This window comes from Bubalus bubalis, chromosome 11 (genome assembly GCF_019923935.1).
Source record: "Bubalus bubalis isolate 160015118507 breed Murrah chromosome 11, NDDB_SH_1, whole genome shotgun sequence".
In the NCBI taxonomy this organism is placed as follows: Eukaryota; Metazoa; Chordata; class Mammalia; order Artiodactyla; family Bovidae; genus Bubalus; species Bubalus bubalis.
This window is the reverse complement of record NC_059167.1, coordinates 12,687,884-12,713,646: the sequence shown is the minus strand read 5'-3', so window position 1 is coordinate 12,713,646 and position 25,763 is coordinate 12,687,884. Positions and strand designations below refer to the sequence as shown.

Here is a 25,763-nt window from a genome sequence, read left to right as displayed (position 1 = left end):
CTCCCACCCATAGAAATTATTTTATTATCCTGGAGAAATTGACTTATAGGCAAAGAAATTATACAATGAAATGAAGGATTCTTCAAATTCAATTTTAAACTTTTCCTATGGTTTTACCTAAAGCAAACAGCCTGAAAACAGGCAGCATGAGACTTGTTTTCTTCTATAATATTCTGAATCCCAGTGGTTAAGGACTTTTTTAGAGAAAGTAAGTTGATCTATGTAAGATATTGATGGTAATGATTAGAGTAAAGAAATATGATCCGTTTTGTTTCTTGTTTTCAGAATGTGTAGCATTGGTGTTTTAATCTTTACTATAGAAAATGCCTGCTCCCCTCCATACGCTCTTGTGGTGTTTCCTTACCACATTCATGCTTAAAACTTTCTGCAGAAGGTTATAATTTAAAAAAAAAAAAAAGAAAAACATCAACAATCTGTTCTTCAGTTTCTATGAATTCAGACAATTTTTTTTTTTTCTTAATTCATATCTGAGCTCTGTTCTTTCATCTTCTGGAACTCCTGTAGTTATTGAGTTTTATCATTTGAGGATTAGATCTTCTGGTTTTGTGTGGAAATAAAATAAGCTCGCTTCAGCTCTTGGCTTATTGTTGGTGGCAAATTTACTTAACGAGTCCTTCCTTTCTCTTTGGAGATGACATTCACGCAAATCACCCTACTTACTACCTTGCATGAATCAGACACCCAAATAAACAGGTAGTCTTAGAAAAGGTAGATGTGTCTTTGAGCAAAGGTAGCATTTCCAGCAAAGAATATTTGGTATTTTTCTTCAACTCTCATATCTCTCTCTTCTGAGGAGCAAAATGGAGGTGTCTTTTGGTCATATCAAGCACAGGGGGATCAGATGTCCTTCAAACAAATTGACTTGGAGAGAGACTATGGTCAAGGGTTTTGCTTTTTTTTTTTTCCCCTTGCCTTTTGTTTTCTGGATTCTTCTGCAGGCATCCCAGGTTGACACATTTGCAGAAAGAGATAAGAAGCAACCAAACAGAGGAGAAGCACAACCTGTGTGACAGCTTGTGCGTGGTCCCACTGTCCTGTCTTTAGTTAGCCCCTTGGTGGGCCGGAGAGACTGATCTTTTGTGGATGAAGTTAAACAAAAACACTGTGTGTCAAAAGGAAGGGCCTTCCTTATCTGCTGTTTCCAGTGATAGGAGAGGAGGTGTTGGTTTTTCTTCCAAGCTGTACTCCAGCCTGTCTGCCTCCCTTCAGAGCCACATTGTCACACACAAAGCTGCTGTCTTTCAGAGGAAAGCTGTTCTGCTGTCCGCCCTTGCAGCTTCTCTCCTGTTTCCCTTAGACCCTTTCTCTGCAGAGATCATCATTCTTTTTCTCACATCAATAGTAATGGTTCAGTTTTTCCTATGTATATATAATTTTTTTTTCCACTTCAACTTGGAGTCATAATATTGAATGAGCCTGAGATTGATATCCTGGGGTCTTTTGGATGGAGTGGGGTGCTATCGTCAGCATATTCCACAGAAAGGTTAGAACTTGGTAAGAAAGTCTGTTTTCTTCTCCTATTCATTCTTATCCAGCCTTCTCTTTCCCTGACCATGGTGTGAAGAATGGCATTTAATCAAATGTTCAGTTCAGTTCAGTCGCTCAGTCGTGTCCTACTCTTTGTGACCCCATGAACCACAGCACGCCAGGCCTCCCTGTCCATCACCAACTCCTGGAGTCCACCCAAACCCATGTCCATTGAGTCGGTGATGCCATCCAACCATCTCAACCTCTGTCATCCCCTTCTCCTCCTGCCCTCAATCTTTCCCAGCATCAGGGTCTTTTCCAATGAGTCAGCTCTTTGCATTAGGTGGCCAAAGTATTGGAGTTTCAGTTTCAACATCAGTCCTTCCAATGAACACACAGGACTGATCTCCTTTAGGATGGACTGGTTAGATCTCCTTGCAGTCCAAGGGACTCTCAAGAGTCTTCTCCAACACCGCAGTTCAAAACCATCCATTCTTCGGTGCTCAGCTTTCTTTATAGTCCAACACTCACATCCGTACATGACTACTAGAAAAACCATAGCCTTGACTAGACAGACCTTTGTTGACAAAGTAATGTCTCTGCTTTTTAATATGCTGTCTAGGTTGGTCATAACTTTCCTTCCAAGGAGTAAGCATCTTTTAATTTCCTGGCTGCAGTCACCATCTGCAGTGATTTTGGAGCCCAAAAAAATGAAGTCTCACACTGTTTCCACTGTTTCCCCATCAATTTCCCATGAAGTGATGGGACTGGATGCCACAATCTTAGTTTTAATGTTGAGCTTTAAGCTAACTTTTTCACTCTCCTCTTTCACTTTCATCAAGAGGCTCTTTAGTTCTTCACTTTCTGCCATAAGGGTGGTGTCATCTGCATCTCTGAGGTTATTGATATTTCTCCTGGAAATCTTGATTCCAGCTTGTGTTTCTTCCAGCCCAGCGTTTATCATGATGTACTCTGCGTATAAGTTAAATAAGCAGGGTGACAATATACAGCCTTGACGTACTCCTTTTCCTATTTGGAGCCAGTCTGTTTGTCCATGTACAGTTCTGACTGTTGCTTCCTGACCTGCATATAGGTTTCTCAAGAGGCAGGTCAGGTGCTCTGGCACTCCCATCTCTTTCAGAATTTTCCACTACCAGAGGGCAATTGCTGATGAATTTGAACTGTGGAATGACACTGATTATGGGTTGCCCTGAAATTTACTCAAACCTTGCAAATATAGTTTCTATTTCACATTTTTCTAATATTTGTGTTAAGTGTATATATGTGTGTGTGTGTGTGTGTGTGTGTCTGTGTGTGTGTATTTACCTTATTAATAAGGTAATACCTTATTATTACCTTAAAATGATACCCAGTCGTGTTTCTCACATACAAGTATACATGTGCTATGTATTTAAAGAGGATTCATAGCTCTGTACATTCTGTTTTTTAGGGGTCTAACTAAAATTAAATAATGTTGTAAGAGTGGAAAATGAAAGAAAAATTTTAGGGTCCCAACAGATAGGAAGGATGATCTGTCTTAAAAGAGCATTAAAAATAAAGTGATTAATTAAAAAAATGAAATGGAAAAGGAAACTCTCCTCCACTTAGGACCCAGAGAACTAGGCTAAAGCGGCAAACAGAGAAACACGCGTTGAAGAGTCCTTTTGACAAGTCCCTCACCCCACCCCCACAACCACCCACAACATAGGTGTGTATTGTCTCTGCATGATTTAGTACCGGGTGCTATTCTGCAGTTCTCAGTCTGGGGGCTGAATTCTTCAGCATCCTTGCCACGTTGCAAAAATAGAAAGCCCCATATCACAGTCATACCACCGCCCCACTTGCCACCTACAGCCCAACAGAAGAGCAGGCGAGCCTCAGTTTCCAAAAATGTTCTGTATTCCAGAAGTTCCTTGAATTCTCAGAACTCAGATGATGTTTTTCCCAGGGATACAATGGATTCTATTTCCAGAACTCAAGCACCTACTAACCCAGAACATTCCCAGTATCCTCGTCCAGCACTACGACTATTGCCAGGTACCTGGCAACCTAAGAAGTGTTGTCAGAAGGGCTGTGTATTTGGAATTCTAGTTCGGGGTGCTCGTGATGTATTTATTATGGCTGCAGATTTGATAACAAGGTCTGGGCTACCCAACCGTGTACTTTCTGTCTCCGCATATTCCAGGGAGGGTAGCTCTTGTGTTTGCGTCAAGATTGAAGAGGGAACTCCAGGACAGACAGACAGAGGCTACAGCTGGGAAAGTTGGGGTGAGGTGCTGCTCTGGATTCTCTGGGATGGAGTGAAGCGGGGAGTTAGGTCTGTCTGAGGGGACGGATCACAGCAGGGGGATGGGGAGATGGCGGGATGGGGTGGAAGTTGAAGGAGTGGCACTTGTGTGGTTAATGGAGACTAGTTCAGTGGAATTCCACACGTTTTGTTCAGCACCCAATCCTCTGTGTGCCAGAAAAGTGAGCAGAGTTGTGACACTGTTTCCACTGTCCTTTCCATCTGTGAGGGGAGGAGACAGACATGCATATATGTGGGTTAGCATTCGTGCAGAGGACCTCTTCTGTCCCAGACCTGAAATTCAGTTAGAACGCAGGAAGGAGAGCTTTATTCTGATGGAAAGATTAGGAAACATTGGATAGAAGAGGAAGCATTTGGGGGTAGGTCTGAGGATCTCACTTCCCTGATCTCACCCAGGAAGAGGGTGGGTGAGATCTAAGTCCAGAGGTGGGCGATACAGGGGAGGGGTGGGCAACCAGGAGGAGAGGCCTGGAGAGTGTCCAGGGTTAGAAGGGATGGGCTTCCCTAGTGGCTCAGCTGGTCAACAACCTGCCTGCCATGCAGGAGACCACAGTTCGATTCCTGGATCAGGAAGATCCCCTGGAGAAAGGATGGGCTACCCACTCCAGTAATCTTGGGCATCTGCCCACAATGCGGGAGACCTGGGTTCAATACCTGGGTGGGGAAGATACCCTGGAGGTGGGCATGACAACCCACTCCAGTATTCCTGCCTGGAGAATCCCCATGGACAGAGGAGCCTGGCAGGCTACCGTCCTTTGGATCATAAAGAATTGGACATGACTGAGTAACTAAGCACAGCACAGCATAAGGCATGGTTTTACCTTCTAGAGTGGATTTCCCTCTTCAGTACCATGAACCCCTCCTTGTTCCCCAAAGAAACTCCAGCCCTGCAGGCAAGTAGTAGCATAGTAGGCAAGGAGTGAGGATTGGAGAGGGCACTGGGGAGAGAACCTGGGCTTTGAGAAGCTAGAAGGTAGGGGCTAGTGGTCGAGGAGATTTCCCCAATCCCTGCTTGTCCTCTGGCCCAAATGCCACCCAGCTCATGGTGGCAGTCTCAGATCCAGATCAGGTAGGGGAAGGGAAAGAAAAGCATGGCTTTGGAATGCAGATTATGTCTTAGGGTATCTCAGACGTCGGCACAGGGGAACATGGGAGAAGACGATTTTTGAGCCAATGGGGAGGACCTGGAATGCTGGTTCACATGTTGCATGAAATTGGTTGTAAGACAGGGACTACCTTGGTGGTCCAGTGGTTAAGACTCCGTGTTTCCAAGGCAGGGTGCATGGGTTCCATCCCTGGCTGGGGAACTAAGATTCCACATGCCACTCAGTGTGGCAACAAAAGAAAAGAAATTGGTTGTAAGAAAGACTAGCTCAGTCTGTATTTTGTGAAGTAATTACAAGCCCCTGTTTCCTTGGGCCCTCCAGCCCACCACTTCCTCTAAAAGCACAAGTGAAGTGCCTGGTTCTCCAGTGTCTCTCCATGCATATAAATCCCCTTTGTTACAGTTCAGTTGCTCAGTCGTGTCCGACTCTTTGCGACCCCATGAACCGCAGTACACCACGCCTCCCTGTCTATCACCAACTCCCAGAGTTTACCCAAACTCATGTCCATTGAGACAGTGATGCTATCTAACCATCGTTACAGAGGCCAAGGCTATGGGTGCTTGCTGATCACTGAATTCTGAGACAAGGGGGAAAAGAAGGAGTAGAAGAAGAATCTTTGCAGGTTTTTTTTTTTTTTTTTTTTCAAAAGCATAAGGCTTCTATTGGCAAACTGAAATGCTCATTTCTGCATCAGGAATTAGGGAGGAAAACAGATGCCACAGAGAGGCAGTCATCCTGACTACAAGTGCTGTACTCAGAAGAGACCCTTCAAAGCAGAGCCAGTTCTGCATTTCAGAAAAGGCAGGTGGCTGTCGACCTTCACAGAGGCCTGGGGAGAGTGGATGGTTCCCGGTCAATAGGTACAAGGTGAGGGAGGAGGTGGCTGGCTCTCAGCCTCCACTCTTCTGTCAGCTGTTAGGGCCTGCCTCTCTGTGACTGCTCCCTGGAAAAGGACAATGCAACCCACTCCAGTATTCTGGCTGGGATAATCCCCTGGACAGAGGAACCTGGTGGGCTACAGTCCATGGAGTCGCAAAAGAGCTGCACATGACTGAAGCGACGGAGCACACAGGCATGCACACACACACTGTGACCACTGCTGGAAGTCCAGCTGCGAGATCTCTGCAGCTGGCAGTTAGAGGCTTACACGCTGTAAATGTGTGTGTGTGTGTGTGCCCACACACTCTCTCTCTGGCCTCCATGCTTGATCCCAGTCTTAATAATGACCTACTCAGCGAAATCGAATTCTAATCATTCACTGTCTCTTGACCATTGCCAAGTAGAAGGACATAAAGTCTTTATATTAAAATTCAGAGCAACTTAGAAGCCATCATTTGGAGCCTTACACATCATTCTTTGATGGAGTGCTCTTATTAGCCACATGTACAGAAGCCTTCATGTTGTTGATCATACAATATCATGTCTCTATAACACGGTAGGTGAGTATTGGCATAAGTTTAAAAAAATTACCAAGCCTACTATCTAAATGAACATGCTAAATGTTGAGCATTACTTAGCATCATTATGCTTCAGAAGGTCTCTTTTGCCCTCAGTTCAGGTAACATGTTCAACTTCTATGAAAGCATATTTTGGTATATTTATAAAGTGTGTGTGTATGTGTGTGTGTGTGTATCTTATTCACTAATAACCAGAGATAAGCAGGATCATGTTAACAATTTAATTAGGAGGTAGGAGATATGGATTTTATTTTTACTCATGTTTTTATGCATCTTTGAGCACTTTCTCTTTCTAGAACTCCATATATTCATCTGTAAAATGAGGAATTTGAAGTAATCAGTGGTTCTTAAATAATTTGGAGGTCATGAACTTCTTTAAAAATCTGAAGAAGTCTTTGCACTTTCTTTCCAGGAGAAAGAAAAAATACACAACCAGACTAAATTGAATTTAGTTTCAGGAAGGAGATTTACAGACCATTTTCAAGGCCATCATATTCAGCCATAGATATTATGCAATACATAATATGTACTTTAGAATTGTACAGTTCCAAAGGGCACAGTTCATATAGACTAATGACACCCCTTCAGAGGTGAGCAAAGAGGTGGCCCTCTTTATAGCAATTCCTTAAACTCCAGGCTAAGAACTCTTGGGCCAAGTGAACTCTAAGAGTCTTTATGGGTCTTGTTGTTGCTCAATTGCCAAGTGGTGTCCAACTCTTTGCAATCCCATGGACTGCAGCACACCAGGCTTCCCTGTCCTTCACAGTCTCCTGGAGTTTGCTCAAACTCGTGTCCATTGATTCAGTGATGCTGTCCAACCATCTCATTCTCTTTTTAAGGATCTGAGTGTCCCTCATTTCACAGAGACATTATTATTCTCAAAAACCTTGTGTTAGCTCAAGCTTTGAAATAAAATACAGCAGACTAGGTGGCTTAAACGACAGAAGTGTACTTCCTCATAGTGCTGGAAGTCCAGGATCCAGGTGCCGTGCTGTCTCTCCTGAGGCTTCTCTCCTTGACTTGCAGATGGCCACTTTCTCTCTTGTCTTCACACGGCTCTTTTCTCCATAGCTGCACGCTCCTGGTGGTGCTGCTTCTTCCAAGGGCACCAAACTTATTAGATAGGATCCCACCCTTATGGCATCATTTAATTATAAGTATCCTTTCTCCAAAAACAGCCACATTTAGGGGTTAGAGTTTCAACATATGAATTTTATAGAAACACAATTCAGTTTATAATAAACCCCAAGTTGGTCAAGGCATTCCAGAGAGAAAGGTTAACAACTAGATGAATCAAAGCATCTTTTAAATCCCCTCATCTTTTAAATAGGCCTATCAAAAATTAGAATAACTATGCTGCTTTCTGAAGCAGGGATTTATAATTGATTATTTAAATCTTTATCCTGCTGTTCTTATTAAAGGGAACACTTTCACAGAGGTTTTTTTTTTGTTTGTTTTCCTTTGTTTTGAAGAGTAAAACCAAACGAAACCAAACCTAAACAAAAAAAGCTATTTAAAAACTTGGTGCTTTTGATGTTTGGCAAAACTAATACAATTATGTAAAGTTTAAAAATAAAATTAAATTAAAAAAAAAAAGTAAAAAAAAAAAAAAAAACTTGGTGCTGTAGAAATAAATTAACTTAATTTGGCACTGGTCATCAAGAGCCCTGGTCAAGGGTTATATGTACTGGGGAAAGGAATGAGTTTGGGGAGAAGAAATTATAATAACCCATAAATATTTTCAGTGTTTGTTTTCCTTTGGGCCATGCATGTAATCACCCTCCTGTGATGTAAATGAAAGCAACTGGAAGTGTCTTCCACATCTGGTACCTTGGGGTGGGGCAGCTGGGGGGGTTTCTATTTCTGCTAGTCCTGATTTTCCTTTCAACTGTAGGTGGGGGCTGAGGAGAAAAGGCCGAGAGTTCCTTGTAGTCTTTCAAAATTTATTATTGTTCCCTTAGTGTCATATTTAGTAACCACCATCCAGCTGAGTAACTCGTAAAGCCAACAACCGTTGTACACCCACCCCTACCTCCCCTAGCCCATGCACGAACTAAATAAGAGGTGTCCAGAGAGAGGAGGTTTAAAGAATGTGCTGGCTGTTGTTATTCCCAAAGCTTCACCGTGACTCTCTGGCTGTTTAATGTGTTTAGCAATGACTCAAGCCTGTGAGTGATGTTACAGGCCCTCCAAGAGTATGCCATGCCGCCCAGTAGCACCCTGTCCCTACATCTTTCTCCTTTTGGATGCACCCACCTTTCTGTGTTCATCTTCTCTACCCTGACAAGGTACACGATTTTAGGAAATGGCAACGATCAAGCACGATGCCTCCCGCTGTGATCTTTACGCCCACACAGACGCACTCCCTTGGTTGAAGTGGCTCACTCTCTCCTTGAATTGGGCTGAAAGAGACGTCACTGAAGACGTCTCCTCTCATACCACCCCTCCCCTGTGGATTCTCTTCCCGATTGCTAGAGAATCCCCAGCAAACATTTTGTCTTCTGCGGTCATCGGCTTGAAATTAACGAGTGAATGGTTGGCCACACCAGGCAGGAGAGAGGCACAGCAGGAGAGAGAAACAGTATATATTATTATTCCAACATTGTGTACTTGTTGGCCTCAGTGTCTCTTATGCAGATTTAAATTTTAGAAAACAGTCTATAGGAGATAGCCCATCCTTGAGTGGCTTGATGTCTGGCAATTAATGTTAGAGCAAAGAATTAAGACCCAGTTATTTTCATTTCTCAAGGGCATGACAATGAGTCTCTCAATCCACCATATTAAACCATTGGAAATCATATATAACCGAGTCTCTTCTTCATTAAAACTTGGTTTAAGGGGACAAAAATGTGGTCTTTCTTCTGCTATAGCTTGTTAAAAGCCATCTGATTTTCTCTGGCTCCAAGTTTCCATATATATATGCTTTTTGTCATCCTCTTTTATAGCTTCAAAATAAGCTCCATGTACCTCACTGTTAATGATGATATTACTCATAGCAAAGATCTCTTTTGGAATATTGTTTCCAGGATTTTAACTTAGAGAGGATCAAACATCAGTGAGTGTCAGATGCATTCTCCTGGTGTATAGTCTCCAGATTGAGTAATACATTTTGAAAGTGTAATTGATTTTGTCAGGATCTGGGGTTTTGGAGTAAAGATTGGCAATCTCAGGAAATGGACATCATCTGTATTCATGAAGTAGTAACAAGATTGCTGTTAGTGTTCTGGGGACTCCTTTTGACCTACAAAGAGAAGGGAGCAAATTCAGAGATAAAGAGCTTGGCTGCCATTTGTGACAGAAATATAGGCAGTAATTTATTTACTTGCATTTCCTAAGACTCCAGTAATCTTATGAACAGCTACAAGTTATCTGAATATGAAATATTGTAGATTAGCAACTAATTTAATACAATCCCTGTGACCTTTCTATTTTCAGATAGTGAACACAAAATATTTTTTAGTTTGTAAAGTATCAATTGCATGGGTATTATAAGAGTCGATATATAATGAAAATACTTTGACTATCATTTAATTCTAATATATGTAATTAAAAGTTGTTTATATGAAATATATTAAACAGTTTGATCTCAGGTCACTTTCTGAAAGCATCCTTCTAATACTCCATTATATACAGAAAGTGGTAATTAAGGACATACAATATTTTTTAAACACACATGAATTTATCTCCTTTTATTTATCTAATTTTATTTCATTTTATTGATAAAATGAGAGATTATATACTTCATTCAGTCACAAATGTTACAGATTTTTGTAACTGATTTAGACACATTGTATTGTGGGCAAAACATATGGAGTGAAATTATTTATTCTTCATTATTTGCTTAGGATTCTAATTCATGATTACTTTTTGCATTATGTTTCATAAGTTTTTAAAAGGGCGAGGGGGCATGCTAAGTCACTTCAGTTGTATCCAACTCTTTGTAATCCTGTGGACTGTAGCCTGCCAGGCTTCTCTGTCCATGGGATTCTCCAGGCAAGAATACTGGAGTGGGTTGTCATGCCCTCCCCTCCAGGGAATGACCCAGGGATCAAGCCCTTGTATCTTATGTCTCCTGCATTATCAGGCAGATTCTTTACCACTAGCACCACCTGGAAAGCCCTGTGAAATGATGTGTGTGTGTGTGTGTGTGTGTGTGTGTGTGTGTGTGTGTAATTGTTCTGTCCAGGATTGCATGTATGTCCATTAATTCTGATCTGTTAATTATGCTTTTTAAGAGTAATAGCCTCTTTTTTTCTCCAGCTTATTCTGTAAGTTTTAACAAGAAGAATATAGGTCATCTATTCAATAAATAGTTATTAAGCTCTTAACATGGGTTAAGCATTGTTATAATTCCTGGAAATTAACAGTGATCAAAAAAACGAAAACGTCTACCCCCATGGAATATACATTTTAGTGGGGATTTTGATCATGGATTTGTCATTTTTTCCAGTCTATCAATATGTGTTTTATATTTATTTTAGGTTATGTTATTAGGTATACACAGCTTCAGAACTGTTATATCCCCTCGGTTAATGGTTTTTCTTAAGATGCAACGATAACATTTTTGGTGATAACATCTGTTTTGTCCAACAATTATATTTCTGAATCTGTTTTCTCTTGATTAACATTTGCCAAGTATATTTGTTAGAATACTGACTTGAGGGTATGATAATTTCTCTAGGTCCCACACAGTAACAGTTGCCAGGTGGCTCAGTAGTAAAGAATCCTTCTGCCGATGCAGGAAAGGCAGGGTCGATCCGTGGGTCAGGAAGATCCCCAGGAGAAGGAAATGGCAATCCACTCCAGTATTCTTGCCTGGGAAATCCCATGGACAGAGGAACCTGGTGGGCTACCGTCCATGGGGGTCTGAAAGAGTCGGACATGACTTAGCACCTAAACAACAGCAACAACCACAGGCCATACACAACCACAGGCTACTTTTTTCTTGTTTCTAGGTCATACTGACTTAGGCCACTTACTAGTGTGTGAGAGAAAGGGACCTTCTGTCTTTTTAAAACACAGTTATGTAGTCTCAATTAAAAAATAGCCAAATCAACATCCTAATTAATATACCTGGCAAATGTCAACCAAAAGGAAGCAGATATAATGTCCTCATTCACTTGGTTCAAATTGGCTCATCTCCACATCCACCTTCTGGAAAAGGGACAAAGAAGTAGAAAACATGTGTCATTCTCTGAAGATGTGAGCTGGAAGTTGCATACATCACTTTATGACATTCAGCAGTAGAACAGTAAATTCATTTAGACCATAGATTCCGTAAATAGATGATGTGGGTTCAGATCCTGGTTCTGCCATCTACCAGCTATGGAAAGTGACAATGTGGACCTCTTTTCCCCAGTTATAAGATAGGGAGAAGAAGAAGTGTTAATAGCTCAGTCGTGTCTGACTCTTTGCGATCCCATGGACCGTAGCCCGCCAGGCTCCTCTGTCCACGGGATTCTCCAGGCAAGAATACTGGAGTGTGTTGCCATTTCCTTTTCCAGGGGATCTTCCTGACCCAGGGATAGAACCTGGGTCTCTTGCATTGTCAGCAGATTCTTAATAGGGACAATAATAATACCTAACTTATATGCATTAGGAAATATTGGTTATTATTCTCATTTTGAAGCCACCACAAACAAGTATTTGATACTGGTCATAGTGGTAGTGATACAATGTTTACTTAGATTTAGGGCTATCATGCCGGTTCCTTTCACCCATCATTTCCTTTTGAATGCCACTCCTTTTCTCTGGGGTTGTTTTCTTTATACTGAAGTACAACCTTTCTTGATTATGCCAGTGCTAGTCTGTGAATGGTAAGCTTTCTCAAACTTCTTTCATCTGAAAAGGTGTTAGGTTCACCTCCACTCTTAAAAATTTGACTTGCCTAATTAAATAAATCTAGATTGAAAGGCAACTTTCTTTCGACACAAAGCTATTATAATTCATCGTCTTGTAAGCTTTACTTAAAAGTAGCCTGGTGATTTTAAGATTTTTATGTTTAATTTTGGTGTTTGGAGTTCCATTAGGATGAACCAAAGTGTGATGATGGGCACGCACACTCTCTTTTCCTACTTTAGGATCCTTTAGTAGAAGAACCTGGAGAAGGCAATGGCACCCCGCTCCAGTACTCTTGCCTGGAAAATCCCATGGATGGAGGGGCCTAGTAGGCTGCAGTCCATGGGGTCGCTAAGAGTCGGACACGACTGAGCGACTTCACTTTCATGCATCGGAGAAGGAAATGGCAACCCACTCCAGTGTTCTTGCCTGGAGAATCCCAGGGACGGGGGAGCCTGGTGGGCTGCAGTCCATGGGGTCCTTAAGAGTCGGACACGACTGAGCGCCTTCCCTTTCACTTTTCACTTTCCTGCATTGGAGAAGGAAATGGCAACCCACTCCAGTGTTCTTGCCTGGAGAATCCCAGGAACGGGGGAGCCTGGTGGGCTGCCGTCTATGGGGTCGCACAGAGTTGGACACGACTGAAGCGACTTAGCAGCAGCAGTAGAAGAACCTACAGGGAGTTCACCTCAGTGCTCTGTGATGACTTAGATGGGTCAGATGGGGGTGGGGTGGGAGGAAGGTCAGCAAGGGAGGGGAGGTATGCATACGTGAAGCTGATTCACTTCATTATGCTGCACAAGCTAACACAGCATTGTAAAGCAAATACAACAATCCCCTCCCACCAAAAAATATAAAGATAAGTAAAGCTCAAAAAAAATAATTTGTATTACTTAACTATAAAACAAATCATTATCTTTTTTTATTATTACCCTTTCCTTCTTTTCTAGAAATCTTAATAGTTGTATGTTGAAATTTTCATTTGATTTTTCATGGTTCTTACTCTCTCTTGTATTGTGTAAATCTTTTTCTCTCTGTGCTACATTCTGAAAGTTTCTTTAGTTCTTTCCTCCAGTTCATTAATTTTCTCTTCAGCTGCATTTACATAATCTATCCACTGACTTCTTGAAAAAAATTCACTGGCTGTGTTGCATTTCCAAATGACTTTAGCTCTTTATTAAGTATGCTCATTATCACATTTTTTTTTTTCTCACCTATGGTTTCTGCAATTTCTTTATTTAGTCATTTCAACAATTTGGGGGCAATTTCTTTCAGACTGTTCTGTTATCTCACATTCTTAGATTTTTTACTCTTCCAGTCCTGTGTGTGTTAACCCTCTCATGGTGGATAATCTTCTTACTGGATAATTATTTTTCTTATAATCTTATTTTATGTTGATGTTGCTATAGGAGCCATGAATACTATGCTCTAGAGTAATATTCTAGAGAAATATTTCAGCTTCTTCTGACACTGAAATAGTGTGTGATATCAAACAAGTTATTTTCTGTCTCGATATCTCAGTTTCCCTAACTTTCTTAAGTGTCTTCTGAATACTTAACTATCTCTTTCTTATCCAAACCAGTTACTGAGGAATAATGACCTTGTCTTGGTTAGAGAGGGAGAGAGAAGTGTATTTTTGCTTTTTGTGCAGGATTTTCAAGACACATGTCTTTATTTAGGGGAATTCAGTTTTATTTATGTTCAGTCCACCAGGATTCCCTGCTGGGAGATAAAGGACGATAGGGCAAGCAAGTCAGCATACTCTTCCCATAGCAATGAGCTTTTCACCAATGAAAAATATCCCCTTTGATCACAGGAACAGCAGCTGTGTAGGTGTTGCTAGTGGGGGGAAAAACACAATAATCTTTGGTGTTTAAAATAGAAACATAAAATTGTTAATTTGTCTAAAGACAACGTGCGCTGCCTGCAGTAATGAGAAATGAAGGTTTAGTGCAACAGTACTAGATTGATTTTACAGAAGTCTAAAAGTTCTCATCTCGTTGTGAGAGGTTTTAAGAAACAATCATGTGCTATGATTTTTGTAGGATGAAGGAATCAGGTTTGAACCTCAAAATAAAGCCAAGAGATTACATTTAAGTAAATGCAGAGGTTAAGGGCAAATTGAAATTTTAAAAGAAATTTTAATTGGTATTATATATAAATTTGAAAAGAAGTTTAGAGGTTATATATTCCATCCACTCATTTACTGCAAGACAGCAACTTTAGCGTCCCTAAAATTGTCCCATTCCTGTGATAGAGAGCCTGCTATCTTGCAAGATATTCCTTCCAATTTGTAATAGTTCCAGATGTTGAAAAGTTCTCCCTTATAATGAGATGCTTGCATATTTTGTGGATATATTTTTGGGGGGGGGGAGATATATGTATATGTGTGTGTGTATATAAATGTATACACTTTTGCATATATGTATGTATACATGCATATATATGTATGTATACATATATATGTATACACACACATATATATGCATACCCTATATATGTCTCTGTTTATCTATCTACCTATGAGATTTTCTCTCCTACAGTAGTTAAATGTATGTCAATACTATTTCACAAACATTCATTGAATGTCTTTTACTGTTGTGGTATTGTGCTAAGTTTGAGAGAGGGAATACTACAATCTCCATTTTACTGATGAGAAAACAGGTTTTCAAAGGCTAGGCAACTTACCCAAGGTCACACAGCTATTAAATAAAGGAGCAAGGATTTGAACATAAGCTATCTGGCCCTAGAACTTAAGCTGTTTGACCCTCAGACCAGGCCCCAGTTCCCTACATGATTCCTCTATAAATTGTGTAAGGGATCCAGATATAAACCCAACTGATGATAAGAGAATGTGACGAATGTTAACAGAAGATAGGAAAGAACAACGAATTCTGCTTGTTCATATTGGAAATGGTAGATTTTGAAGACATAGATATCATCAGTGCCAAAATAGTGTTATCTTAAATGTTGTTTCATCTATTTTAAGAGCAGTCTATTTCTCTTGCTATGACACAAACTTACATCTCAGTATTCCCCTGTCCTCACCACCAGTTTTGGAAAGTGCTAAATCCTCAGTACCACTGAGAAATGCCCTTATTACTCATCTTGCAAACATTTTTGGAACTGCTTAGATAACACTTTTGTACCTTCTGTTTGGGGAACATTCATCTCATCTCTCCCCCCGCCAAGACTTCTCTGTTAACTGGATTTAAGACTGCATGATATCAAAAAGAAAATGGCCAGTTATTTTATATCTCTGTCCCTCTGTCTTAGAAGATATACTCTTCATGGAATTGTGAGACAGATGCTTGTATAAGATGGATGCCTAAACTATAATGTTCCTAGGACTAAATGATAGTCTTTTGAATTGGGTCCAATGAGTATTTTAGTATCTGAAAAGTAAGTGTGCAGGAGACATTGAACTGGCTGTGCTGCAATGTAACTTTTTATTTATATGGTATTTATTTGACAACTCTGAATAACCCAGCCCGGTCATTTGAGATGAACAACATGGTTTCCAATATGTAAGTTTCTCCTCCTCTCTTCTCCTTTCCTCTTCCCTTTCCTTCTCCCATGACCTGTTTTTTTTTTGTTTGTTTGTTTGTTTGCTTGAAGTAAACAGCTGACACCTTTCTGAGATTTTCAGGATTTAGCAATCTAACTGACAAGAGAAAGCTAAGTTTAAAACTTGCCCCCTCCAGGAAGCCCTCTGTGGTTGATTCAACCCAACACTACTAATCTCCTTACACTGACATTTCTGCTTCTCTGCCTATTTGAAATCATTCAAGGCCTCACCATCCACATGGTACCACGATACCATGGCTCGTGGTAATAGTTAACCTAAGCATTTACAGTGTTCCTGTCAAATATATCTTCTCATTTATCCCTTAAAACAATCCTATGAGTTTTGAAGTATTCATGTTTATACTATTTAGGAAATAGGCTCAGTGAGTTTAAAATAATTGCTTTGAAGTCACAGGGAGTGGATCAGGATTTGAACTCTAGTCCTTTGACAGTAGGGTCACCTGTCACCTTGTATATGAATCCCTCCTCAGAGTCCCCTTTCTCCCCACAGTGGATTAACTCCATTCTCTATTCATGGAACAACAGACTGGTTCCAAATAGGAAAAGGAGTACGTCAAGGCTGTATATTGCCACCCTGCTTATTTAACTTATATGCAGAGTACATCATAAGAAATGCTGGGCTGGAGGAAACACAAGCTGGAATCAAGATTGCCGGGAGAAATAGCAATAACCTCAGATATGCAGATGACACCACCCTTATGGCAGAAAGTGAAGAGGAACTCAAAAGCCTCTTGATGAAAGTGAAAGAGGAGAGTGAAAAAGTTAGCTTAAAGCTCAACATTCAGAAAACTAAGATCATGGCATCTGGTCCCATCACTTCATGAGAAATAGATGGGGAAACAGTGGAAACAGTGGCTGACTTTATTTTTTTGGGCTCCAAAATCACTGCAGATGGTGACTGCAGCCATGAAATAAAAAGATGCTTACTCCTTGGAAGGAAAGTTATGACCAACCTAGACAGCATATTAAAAAGCAGAGACATTACTTTGCCAACAAAGGTCCGTCTAGTCAAGGCTATGGTTTTCTCAGTGGTCATGTATGAATGTGAGAGTTGGACTGTAAAGAAAGCTGAGTGCTGAAGAATTGATGCTTTTGAACTGTGGTGTTGGAGAAGACTCTTCAGAGTCCCTTGGACTGCAAGGAGATCCAACCGGTCCATTCTAAAGGAGATCAGCCCTGGGTGTTCATTGGAAGGACTGATGTTGAAGCTGAAACTCCAATTATTTGAGTGCATGTATTTCATGAACATGAAGTATACTGTAACTATGTACAAGGAACCAGATGAAGTTCAGGGGACTGGGATGAAAAAGAGAAGATTTAAAACCTTAAGAAGTTTATAATCTAGCAAGGGAAAAAGCCATCAAAAACAAAACAAACCATCAATCCCATCTCTATGTTCAGTTTCCCATATACAATATGGCAAGTGCTAGAACAAAGGCATAAATAAACAATACAGAAGAATAGTTCTGTCAGTTCAGTCACTTATTTGTGTCCGACTCTTTGTGACCCCATGAACTGCAGCACTCCAGGCCTCCCTGTCCATCACCAACTCCCGGAGTCCACCCAAACCCATGTCCATTGAGTCGATGATGCCATCCAACCATCTCATTCTCTGCCTGCCAATGCAGGAGACACAGGAGACATGAATTCAATCCCTGGGCCGTGATGATCCTCTGGAGGAGGAAATAGCAACTCAGTCTAGTATTCTTGGCTGAAAAAAATCCCATGGACAGAGGAGCCTGGTGGGCTACAGTCCATGGGGTCACAGTGACTTGGACACGACTGAGCATCTAAGCACAAGAATACAACAAAATATTAAGTAGAACCTAGTTCAGAGTACATTCTTAGTAACTTAAAAAAAATACTGAATTATGGTAAAATGCCAGGTAAATCCAATGGAAATTATTAAAGGATTTAGAAGCCATGCTTTTTAGGAAGAAGGCTAAATAATTGAAATTTATTGTTTGTTTGAGAAAAGAAGGTGAGAAAATTAAGAGATGAGACAGAAGAGTAGCCCGAGAGACCTTCCATATCGCAAAGTAGACTGAAGCTGTGTGAGTTCCACCGTTATGCTGGAAAATGATTACTGATGAAACAGGGCTGGGTTCCGGCACTCCATATTATCTGATTCAAGGGCCATGGTGAGCTTTATTGTTTTGGAGTTGAAAGATGTTTGTGAGAAGAGTATGATTAAGCTGCTCCCCATTCTGCAAAATATATGGGCAAAGAGAATCCAATGAGTCAGGTAACACAGAGGAGTAACTTTCCATTATACGTTTGGGAGTTGCAAGGGGAACTTTTTGTTTACTCGGTCCTCTTGAGATTTGTCAACGAAAAGAAAAAATCCATCTGCAGAGATGTATTTCAAGGAGTCAGCTGGAGAAAAAGACAATTATTTTCATACTTGCATTTATTGAGCCTTTACTGTTTATACACACAGTGCCAGGCACTGTTTATACACACTTTACATGTAATACCTTTCTAAATCCTCACAGCAAGCCTTTTTGTTAGATAGCATGATTATTCCCATTTCACAGAGGGAGAAGCTGTGATAAAGAAGGGCTAAGGACCTTGCCAACATTTTTCACAACAGCTAGAAAGCAAAATCAAGACGTTGAACCCAGGCAGTCAAGGCACCAGAGCCCCTGATCAAAATCAGTATGCACACTCTCAAAGTGTCTTCTAAATATTTGATTTGATAATTTCTCTATAAACATACAAATGGTGTTATTACTTCTGTTATTATATAACAATCACTCACTTTGTTTGAATCATTAAAACTGGATTAAGATGTACATGATCTCTGATAGCTGATGTAAGCTTAGAGAAGACTAACGGGAGTTTAAATGCCCCAATTTCTTTATGACTAACTGAATCCTGTCCTCGATTAAAAGGAAAGTTGTTTCTATGAGAAAATAATTTCATTTGGATTTCCAAGGAAGCTGGCTAAGGTTTATATAGGAACATTATATATATGTATTTTCTTTTCTTTAAAGAAATGTGTAAAATTCCAACAAAACAGATATCCCAGAGCCATTGATCAACAGATTTGGAAAATTTCCTAGAGATTTTTCTCCACATCCAGACTCCTGATATCCCAACTTCAGCCACAAGGAGGACAAGAGAACAACTATGGATGTTTGTGTGAAGGATAAATTAAAGCAACAGAAGCAACATATTCTCTAAATGATAAAATTATACAAGGATGCCGTTGTCTTTGTTTTTTTTTTTTTAAATCAAAATACATGTAGGAGTGATACTTAAAAGAATAAAGCTTCTCTTTTATACTCCCAAATGTAAAATATAATCAAAACCTGCTTTTTTGCAGGATGGCTTTCTTAAATAAATGAGCAGAAGGATGAATTATGTGGCTATAAATAAACCCACTGACATATAATAAAGCAAAGTTCGACTGTTTTATGGAACCCTTGGCTATATTTATAGCCATGTTAACAGTCACCTGTATTTTTTCACGACTTGGATTTCATTGCACATTATGAGAGTTTAGTTGTTTTTGTTTTTCCCTCTTCCCTAAACTTACACTTTGGAACTGTGTTTCAAGAGAGATGTAAGGATTTCTACTCTGTATATTTGGGGAGAAAAAGGGTCCTTGCCAGAGTTTAGGGCTCACAGAGAAACAGACTGCCCCCGTGCTGTCTGTGTCTGTGCCATCAGATCAGCTGTACCTGCAGCCAACAACTGGATGGGCATCTCTCGCCAGCAGCAAAGTGGAAAGCTGGAGGCTCTGCAAAGCGAGAAAAGGCGTGTGCAGGCACAGAGAGAATGTCTTGTGAGAGACTGACAGGGCAGTGGTGCGTTAGATTCCTGGCACCTGACACCATTAAGTACTTTCGTGGGACGTATTTTAGGAGCCAGAAAATTCACCAGAGTACTTCATAGCTGAGGTTTCCACCAGGTGGCTCAGTGGTAAAATAACTTGCCTGCTGATGCAGGAGACGCAGGTTTGATCCCTGGGTTGGGAAGATCCCCTGGAGGAGGAAATGGCACCCCACTCCAGTATTCTTGCCTGGGAAATCCATGGACAGAGGAGCCTGGTGGGCTGCAGTCCATGGGGACACAAAGAGTCAGACATGACCAAGCGACTGCACAGGTACGCACGCACCCACCAAAGCAAGACAAAGAGTGTCAGATGGATCAGGATTCTCGTATCTTATCTTGGGACAGTCTTTTTTTGGAGGCTGGGAGGAGAGGAAGGGGGAGATTAAAATGGGGAGAAGAAATCTATAGTGCTAAATTCTGCAGCCTGAAATAATAGAGAAACCGAGCTATTAACCCAGGCAAATCCAGCCACAGGCCTTTTTTCTTTTTTTTTTTAAAGCTGCATTTCATTCAGAAACTTAAGGTTCCAAAAAGTCTGGTTAGGATGCCATGGCGGTTTATCCAAGTGGAGCTAAGCGTGGTTGTTCCTGTGAAATTATTTATACTTTTCAACTTTAAATCTGTGGTGAGCATAACGTTTCTAAATCTATTTCTCTTTCTATCTTAAAAACAGACTCTCATCTTCATGTAGCTGCATGCTTCATTCCTAAGTGTTCTCACTCAAAGGACCCACTAGAAAAGATAACTCAGAGGGAAAGAGGGGAGCCTTTTGTGATGGTCCAGGTGAAGACAAATCCCTTTATCCAGAACTGCAGATGCAGGCAGTATCTAGGGGTTATCCCTGGAGCTAAAAATCTAAACAACAACAGCAACCAACTTAATAGATCAGCCTAATATAAATCCGGGGCTTCCCAGGTGGCGTAGTTGGTAAAGAATCCACCTACCGATGCAGGAGACGCAGGTTCGATCCCTGGGTCAGGAAGATTCTCTGGGTAAGGAAGTGGCAACCCAGTCCAGTATGCTTGCCTGGAAAATTCCATGGACAGGGGAACCACTGAACCATGGTGGGCTACAGCCCATGGAATCGCAAAGAGTCGGACATGACTGAGTGACTGAACATGCACTCTCCGTGTAAATTCTAATAGACCTGAGAATGACGTGAATTAGAAAAGACATCTAAGTAGGAATGTGTTAACTAGAGCAAGAGAGAAGAAGGAGAGAAAGGAAATGAAAAAAAAATTTTCAACAATGTGTTAAATTGGAGGAGGACATTGCTTTTTATCAGGATAATTGTGGATTGCCACTTGAAAGAGAAAGAAGAAAAATAAACCAGTCTTGCATTTGCCCTCTGATATATCTTCTCTGTGTTCTACTCGGTCCCCAAGTGGAATCAGCCTTACCAGAATTCACAGATACTTCTTTTGACATTTTGTGAAAAGTAAATAAATAAATGATAAGTATGACAAGTAAAATGAATAGTTCCAGCTGTTATGCACCAGTGGCATTTCCAGGTTTTGTACTGAATTAAGGATTTATTTTTCATTTTGTTGCCTAGCAGAGAATTAATTGGAAGGTCCATCTAAACTTCCCATCCTTCCTTGGGATTAAGGGGAAAAAATACAGTCTCCAATACTCAATGCCAATTCAGAAAAGAAGAAAAGCATTAAGTGGATAGGTAGTCAACTCATGATCTCTGCAAATATGTGTCTCTGGGGGTCAGTGTTGCTAGAGCCAGATATGTCAGTGGAATGAATGGTATATAAAAATATATGCATATAAGGTTGGAAGGGCTTCCCTGGTGTCTTAGGTGGTAAAGAATCCCACTGCGACCCAGGAGACATGAGTTCAATCTCTGGATTAGGAAGATCCTGTGGAGAAGGGAATGGCAACCCACTCCAGTATTCTTGCCTGGGAAATCCCATGGACAGAGAAGCCTAGTGGGCTACAAGGCCATGGGGTTCCAAGAGTCAGACACATCTTAGCCACTAAACCACACCACATGAGGTTGGAAATTGATCCCTTGGATGCATTAATTCACCAAAGGTTTACTGAGCTTCTACTCTGTACTACGCACTCTTGTGCACACAGAAAATATAGGGGAGACCAAGGCAAAGGTTCAACATCCAGGGAACTTGCAGGCTTTTTAAAGAGACAGACCATGAACAAATATAAATAAAATAATTTCAGAAAGTGGAGTGCTTTGAAGAAAACAGAACATGGTCATGGGTTAAAGTACCTTTTGGGGTGGTTGTAGCTTACTTTAGATGAGGGTCAGAGAGGGCTTCTGAGGAGGTCACATCTGCAATGAAAATCAGATGAAAATCTTAGGGAAGAGTGTTCCAGAGAAGAGGGCCCAGCATGTTTAAAGGCCTTGAGTAGGGAAAGAGCTTTGCACATTCAAGAGCAAAAAGCAGGTCCAGGAGACGGCCGGGTAGAGAGTAAGAGGTCATCTGGAAGAAGATGGAGTTGGAGAACTAGGTATAAGCCAGGTCATCTAGGTCTCTCTAAGGCCATGATACAGAGACTAAATCCAAAGCGCCATGAGATTCCATCTGGAGGAGGACATCAAGGAGTGGTTGGATTGAATGGGAATTATCATCTGCGTTAATGGAGGATGCCTAGGATATTAATATGTATTTTTTTTTCACTTTTGTCGTAATAGTTACCTGAGACCCTAAACATGTACTTAACCTTTTTGGAGTTTTAGCTTATTTTTCTATTAAACAAAAATTACTGCCACTCTTTACTGCTATGCCACATGCTGTATATGCATTATCTCATTTAATATTCCCAAGAACTTTATAAGGGGAGGAGGAACTATTCCCATTTTACAGAGAAAGAAATCAGGTCTTAAATCAGGGTGTAAATCAGGTCTCCATCAATCACCCCTCTCTCTTATTGTGCTATTGTTGAGTACACGTTGCTAGTTTAAAACATCATGTTGATGGGCCACATCCCAAAGGCATGAAAAATCATGAATGAGGGCCATCCCATTGGAGGCCGTAGATCTTGAATCACCCTTACAGCCAAGAGCCAGAGCAGCTGGGATGACTGTGCACCATTTACTGCAGGCAGCAGGGATCTTCAGGAGAACACCAATTTCCTAACCAGAGCACCAAGTCACCATCATAAAGTCTCAAAGGGACTTGATACTTGACCTTGAAGGCAAATCATTTCTAGCTTTGATATCTTCATGTTAGAGACAGATAATGCTAACCTATTCAACATCTCTTCAAGGTGCCCCAAGGATGAATAGGACTGTCTTAATCTCTTATTCTCAGTCAGGAGGCCTGAGATGTTTCTTGAGAGCAGGAGTATGATAGGTGCTATAAACTTCTTTTTAAAAAAGAAATGCTGCCTAAGTGCTGAGTGTGTGTGTGTGCATGTCTCTCTCGCTATCTATCTATATATATATACACACACACACACACACACACACACACATATATATATATATATGCATGCTCAGTCGCTTCAGTCGTGTCCAACTCTTTGTGACTGCATGGACTATATAACCTGCCAGGCTCCTCTGTCCATGGAATTCTTCAGGCAAGAATACTGGAGTGGGTTGCCATGCCCTCCTTCAGGGAATCTTCCTGACCCAGGGATCAAACCCACGCCACTTATGTCTCCTGCATTCACAGGTAGGTTCTTTAATACTAGCGCCACCTGGGAAGCCTGTATATAAATCTATATAATCAAGCGTTGAAGAATTGATGCTTTTGAACTGTGGTGTTGGAGAAGACTCTTGAGAGTCCCTTGAACTGCAAGGAGATCCAACCAGTCCATCCTAAAGGAAATGAGTCCCGAATTTCATTGGAAGGACTGATGCTGAAGCTGAAGCTCCAGTACTCTGGCCCCCTGATGTGAAGAACTGACTCACTGGAAAAGACCCTGATGCTGGGAAAGATTGAAGGCAGGAGGAGAAGGGGACGACAGAGCATGAGATGGTTGGATGGCATCACCGACTCGATGGACATGAGTTTGAGCAAGCTCCAGGACCTGGCGTGCTGCAGTCCTCGGGGTGGCAAAGAGTCAGACACGACTGAGCGACTGAACAGAACTGAAGACATACAGACATGATTTAACCAGCAAGTGTCCTGTAGTATATATGATGTGATTTAACCAGCAAGTATTATTTCCTTACTTCTCCATCCCCGCCCCACCCCCAAATATACTGTGCTTTTATAACTAAGGGGAGTGGAAAGGAGGGAGTCAGAGGCAGCAACAGCAAGACCCGGGAGTCCAGGAGGCTGTCGGGTTTCTGTATCACGCTCAGCAGCATAGTGAGAAGTTGGGGGGTGAAGGGTGGGATGGAGGCTGCCTCGTCCAGAACACCACCGTTTGCTGGCCGAGCTCTGGTCTGCTTCCTCTTGGAGTAACAGATGGCCACTGCGGGCCCGCCAAGCTTCTTCCTGCCTCTCCGCTCTCCCCTGCAGGTTCAGCCTGGAAGTAAAAGCCGCACTCTCTTTTCGTGCCCAGAGTCCTGGAGGCGCGGAGGCTCTACTCTCCGGGGGCCGCGTGCCTCTAAGGCCAGGGCAGGCTAGACCAGCCACTCTTTCGCCAGGCGATTCAGCCCTCACCTCTTCTGAAGTTCTTGGACCAGCCAACCCCTGGGTCCTGAATTCCCAGAACATCCTGCCCACCAGGAGTGGAAGCTACCTTCTCCAAGGGCCTCCCCTGGTGGGGCGCATCAAACCTCTCACCCTCCGGGGGGTTCCTGGGGTCCATCTCGCCGCCTTTACCTTCGAGAACCAGGACGCGCTGCCGCCATTCGCCCCTCGGTTGGGCTCGTATCCCCTTCGCCCCCAAAGAGGCACGCCCCCGGAGAGTGGCCGCGCGGTGCTGACCACCAGGCCAGGGGGAGCGCGCGCGCGCTCGGGCACTACCGCGTGCAAGCCGCTCCGGCACTCCTGCTGACTCAAGGGGTTGATTTTTATTTTTATCTGGGGCGACTTCAGCCTTCGCTGCTGCCTGCAGTCCCCCCCCCCCCCCTTTCCAATTGCCGGAGTTTGGCTTAATATGCCTGGGAGAGGAGCAGGGATCGGGCGATCAAAAGGCGCAGGGCGCGCACACACACACACACGCTTGTGCTCACTCCTCCGGTAGAGAGCCGAGCGTGAGCAGGCAGGGTGTTGGTGCGCGCGCGTAGCTCGCGCAGGGGGTAGACCAGCGTGCACTTGAATGGGGAGGGCCGGGATTCCGGGGCGCTCGGGCCCCTCCTCCCTCCGAGCCAGCCAGTCCCTCGGCCGAGCGCTCGGGCTGCCCTGATTTGCTCTCGGGAGTGCGCTATTTGCATACGACTTGCCCATTCGTGAATCTGGCGCCCCAACTCCTCGCTTCGCTTCACCTGTGCCTCCCGGTTCCGCGCGCTTTGCAGGCGCCCGCCCGCCTCCCGGCCAACTCGGCCGCCCGCCGGGCACCTCCTCGCGCGCTCTCCCGCCCCGCCTCTCTGCGCCCTGGCCACGTCGGTTTGGGTGGCCGCTCCGCGCTGGGTTCCTCCTCCTCCTCCTCTCTCTCTCCGGTCGTTCTTGTTCCTATCTTTCTCCGGCGGCTGTTGCCTTTTCATCCCGTTGAGACACCCGGCCCGCAGGCGGCTGCTCCGTGGCGCTCTTCCAGAACTCGCAGGGTTCACAGCCTCGGCCTCCCGGAGCCCTTCCACCGAGACTCCGAGGACCCCGCGAAGAACTCTCAGCATCTGCAGCCCCCCTTTTCCTGGGAGTTCTGCATTGCATCGCTCGCCAAGTTGGGGGAAAAAATGTTCAAACTGCTTGGATGTTGGGATAAACTAAGCTGAACCTACTTGGGTCTCCTGCCGTCTCCTCTTCCTCTTCCTTCATTTCCACCTTCCCTCCGTGTGGCTTCCCGGAGTGTGCAGTTAAGTCATCCGACCCGAGGTGCCCCGCGGAGACCAGGAGGAGCTGCGAAGGGCCTCCCCTGACATGTGTGGCATTCCGGGGCTCCCTAGGAGGGTTGCTATACCTGGGTGTACTTTGGCATCGTAAATTTCAGCTCCAAGAAAGGGGAGCTTTTGCCTTATATGTTTGGTTTTTTTCCTTTTAAGTAGTTTTTTTTTTTTTCCCCCGTCATCTGCCTTGAAAACGCTTATTCCTTCCCTGTTTTCCAAAATCCGGGCAA

The 25,763-nt window shown here is 42.6% G+C and overlaps 2 protein-coding genes across 7 annotated transcripts in view; one reads left to right on the top strand and one right to left on the bottom strand.

Moving 5' to 3' along the window:
- NRXN3 (neurexin 3) overlaps positions 1-25,763 on the top strand; it is a 1,822,863-nt gene that overhangs the window by 1,190,308 nt on the left and 606,792 nt on the right. The window lies entirely within an intron of this gene.
- Positions 17,713-25,323, bottom strand: LOC123327960 (lysine-specific demethylase 6B-like). Of its 2 annotated transcripts, XM_044924695.1 has the most exons (3): positions 24,371-25,323; positions 21,862-21,924; positions 17,713-17,992 (listed from the first exon to the last, which is right to left on the bottom strand). In XM_044924695.1, exon 1 carries the CDS (start codon positions 25,321-25,323, stop codon positions 24,643-24,645), a length of 681 nt encoding a protein of 226 aa, XP_044780630.1. In that variant the 3' UTR covers positions 17,713-17,992; positions 21,862-21,924; positions 24,371-24,642. The 2 variants fall into 2 exon arrangements, with proteins under 2 accessions (XP_044780630.1, XP_044780629.1); XM_044924694.1 differs by lacking the exons at positions 17,713-17,992; positions 21,862-21,924 and adding an exon at positions 23,576-24,071 and having other exon boundaries at positions 24,371-24,937.

Coding starts and splice junctions, on each gene's coding strand:
- LOC123327960 (XM_044924694.1), bottom strand. CDS start 24,937: ATGGGCAAGTCGTATGCAAATAGCGCACTCCCGAGAGCAAATCAGGGC. Junction 24,072..24,370: donor GCGCGTCCTGGTTCTCGAAG/GTAAAGGCGGCG, acceptor TTTTACTTCCAG/GCTGAACCTGCAGGGGAGAG.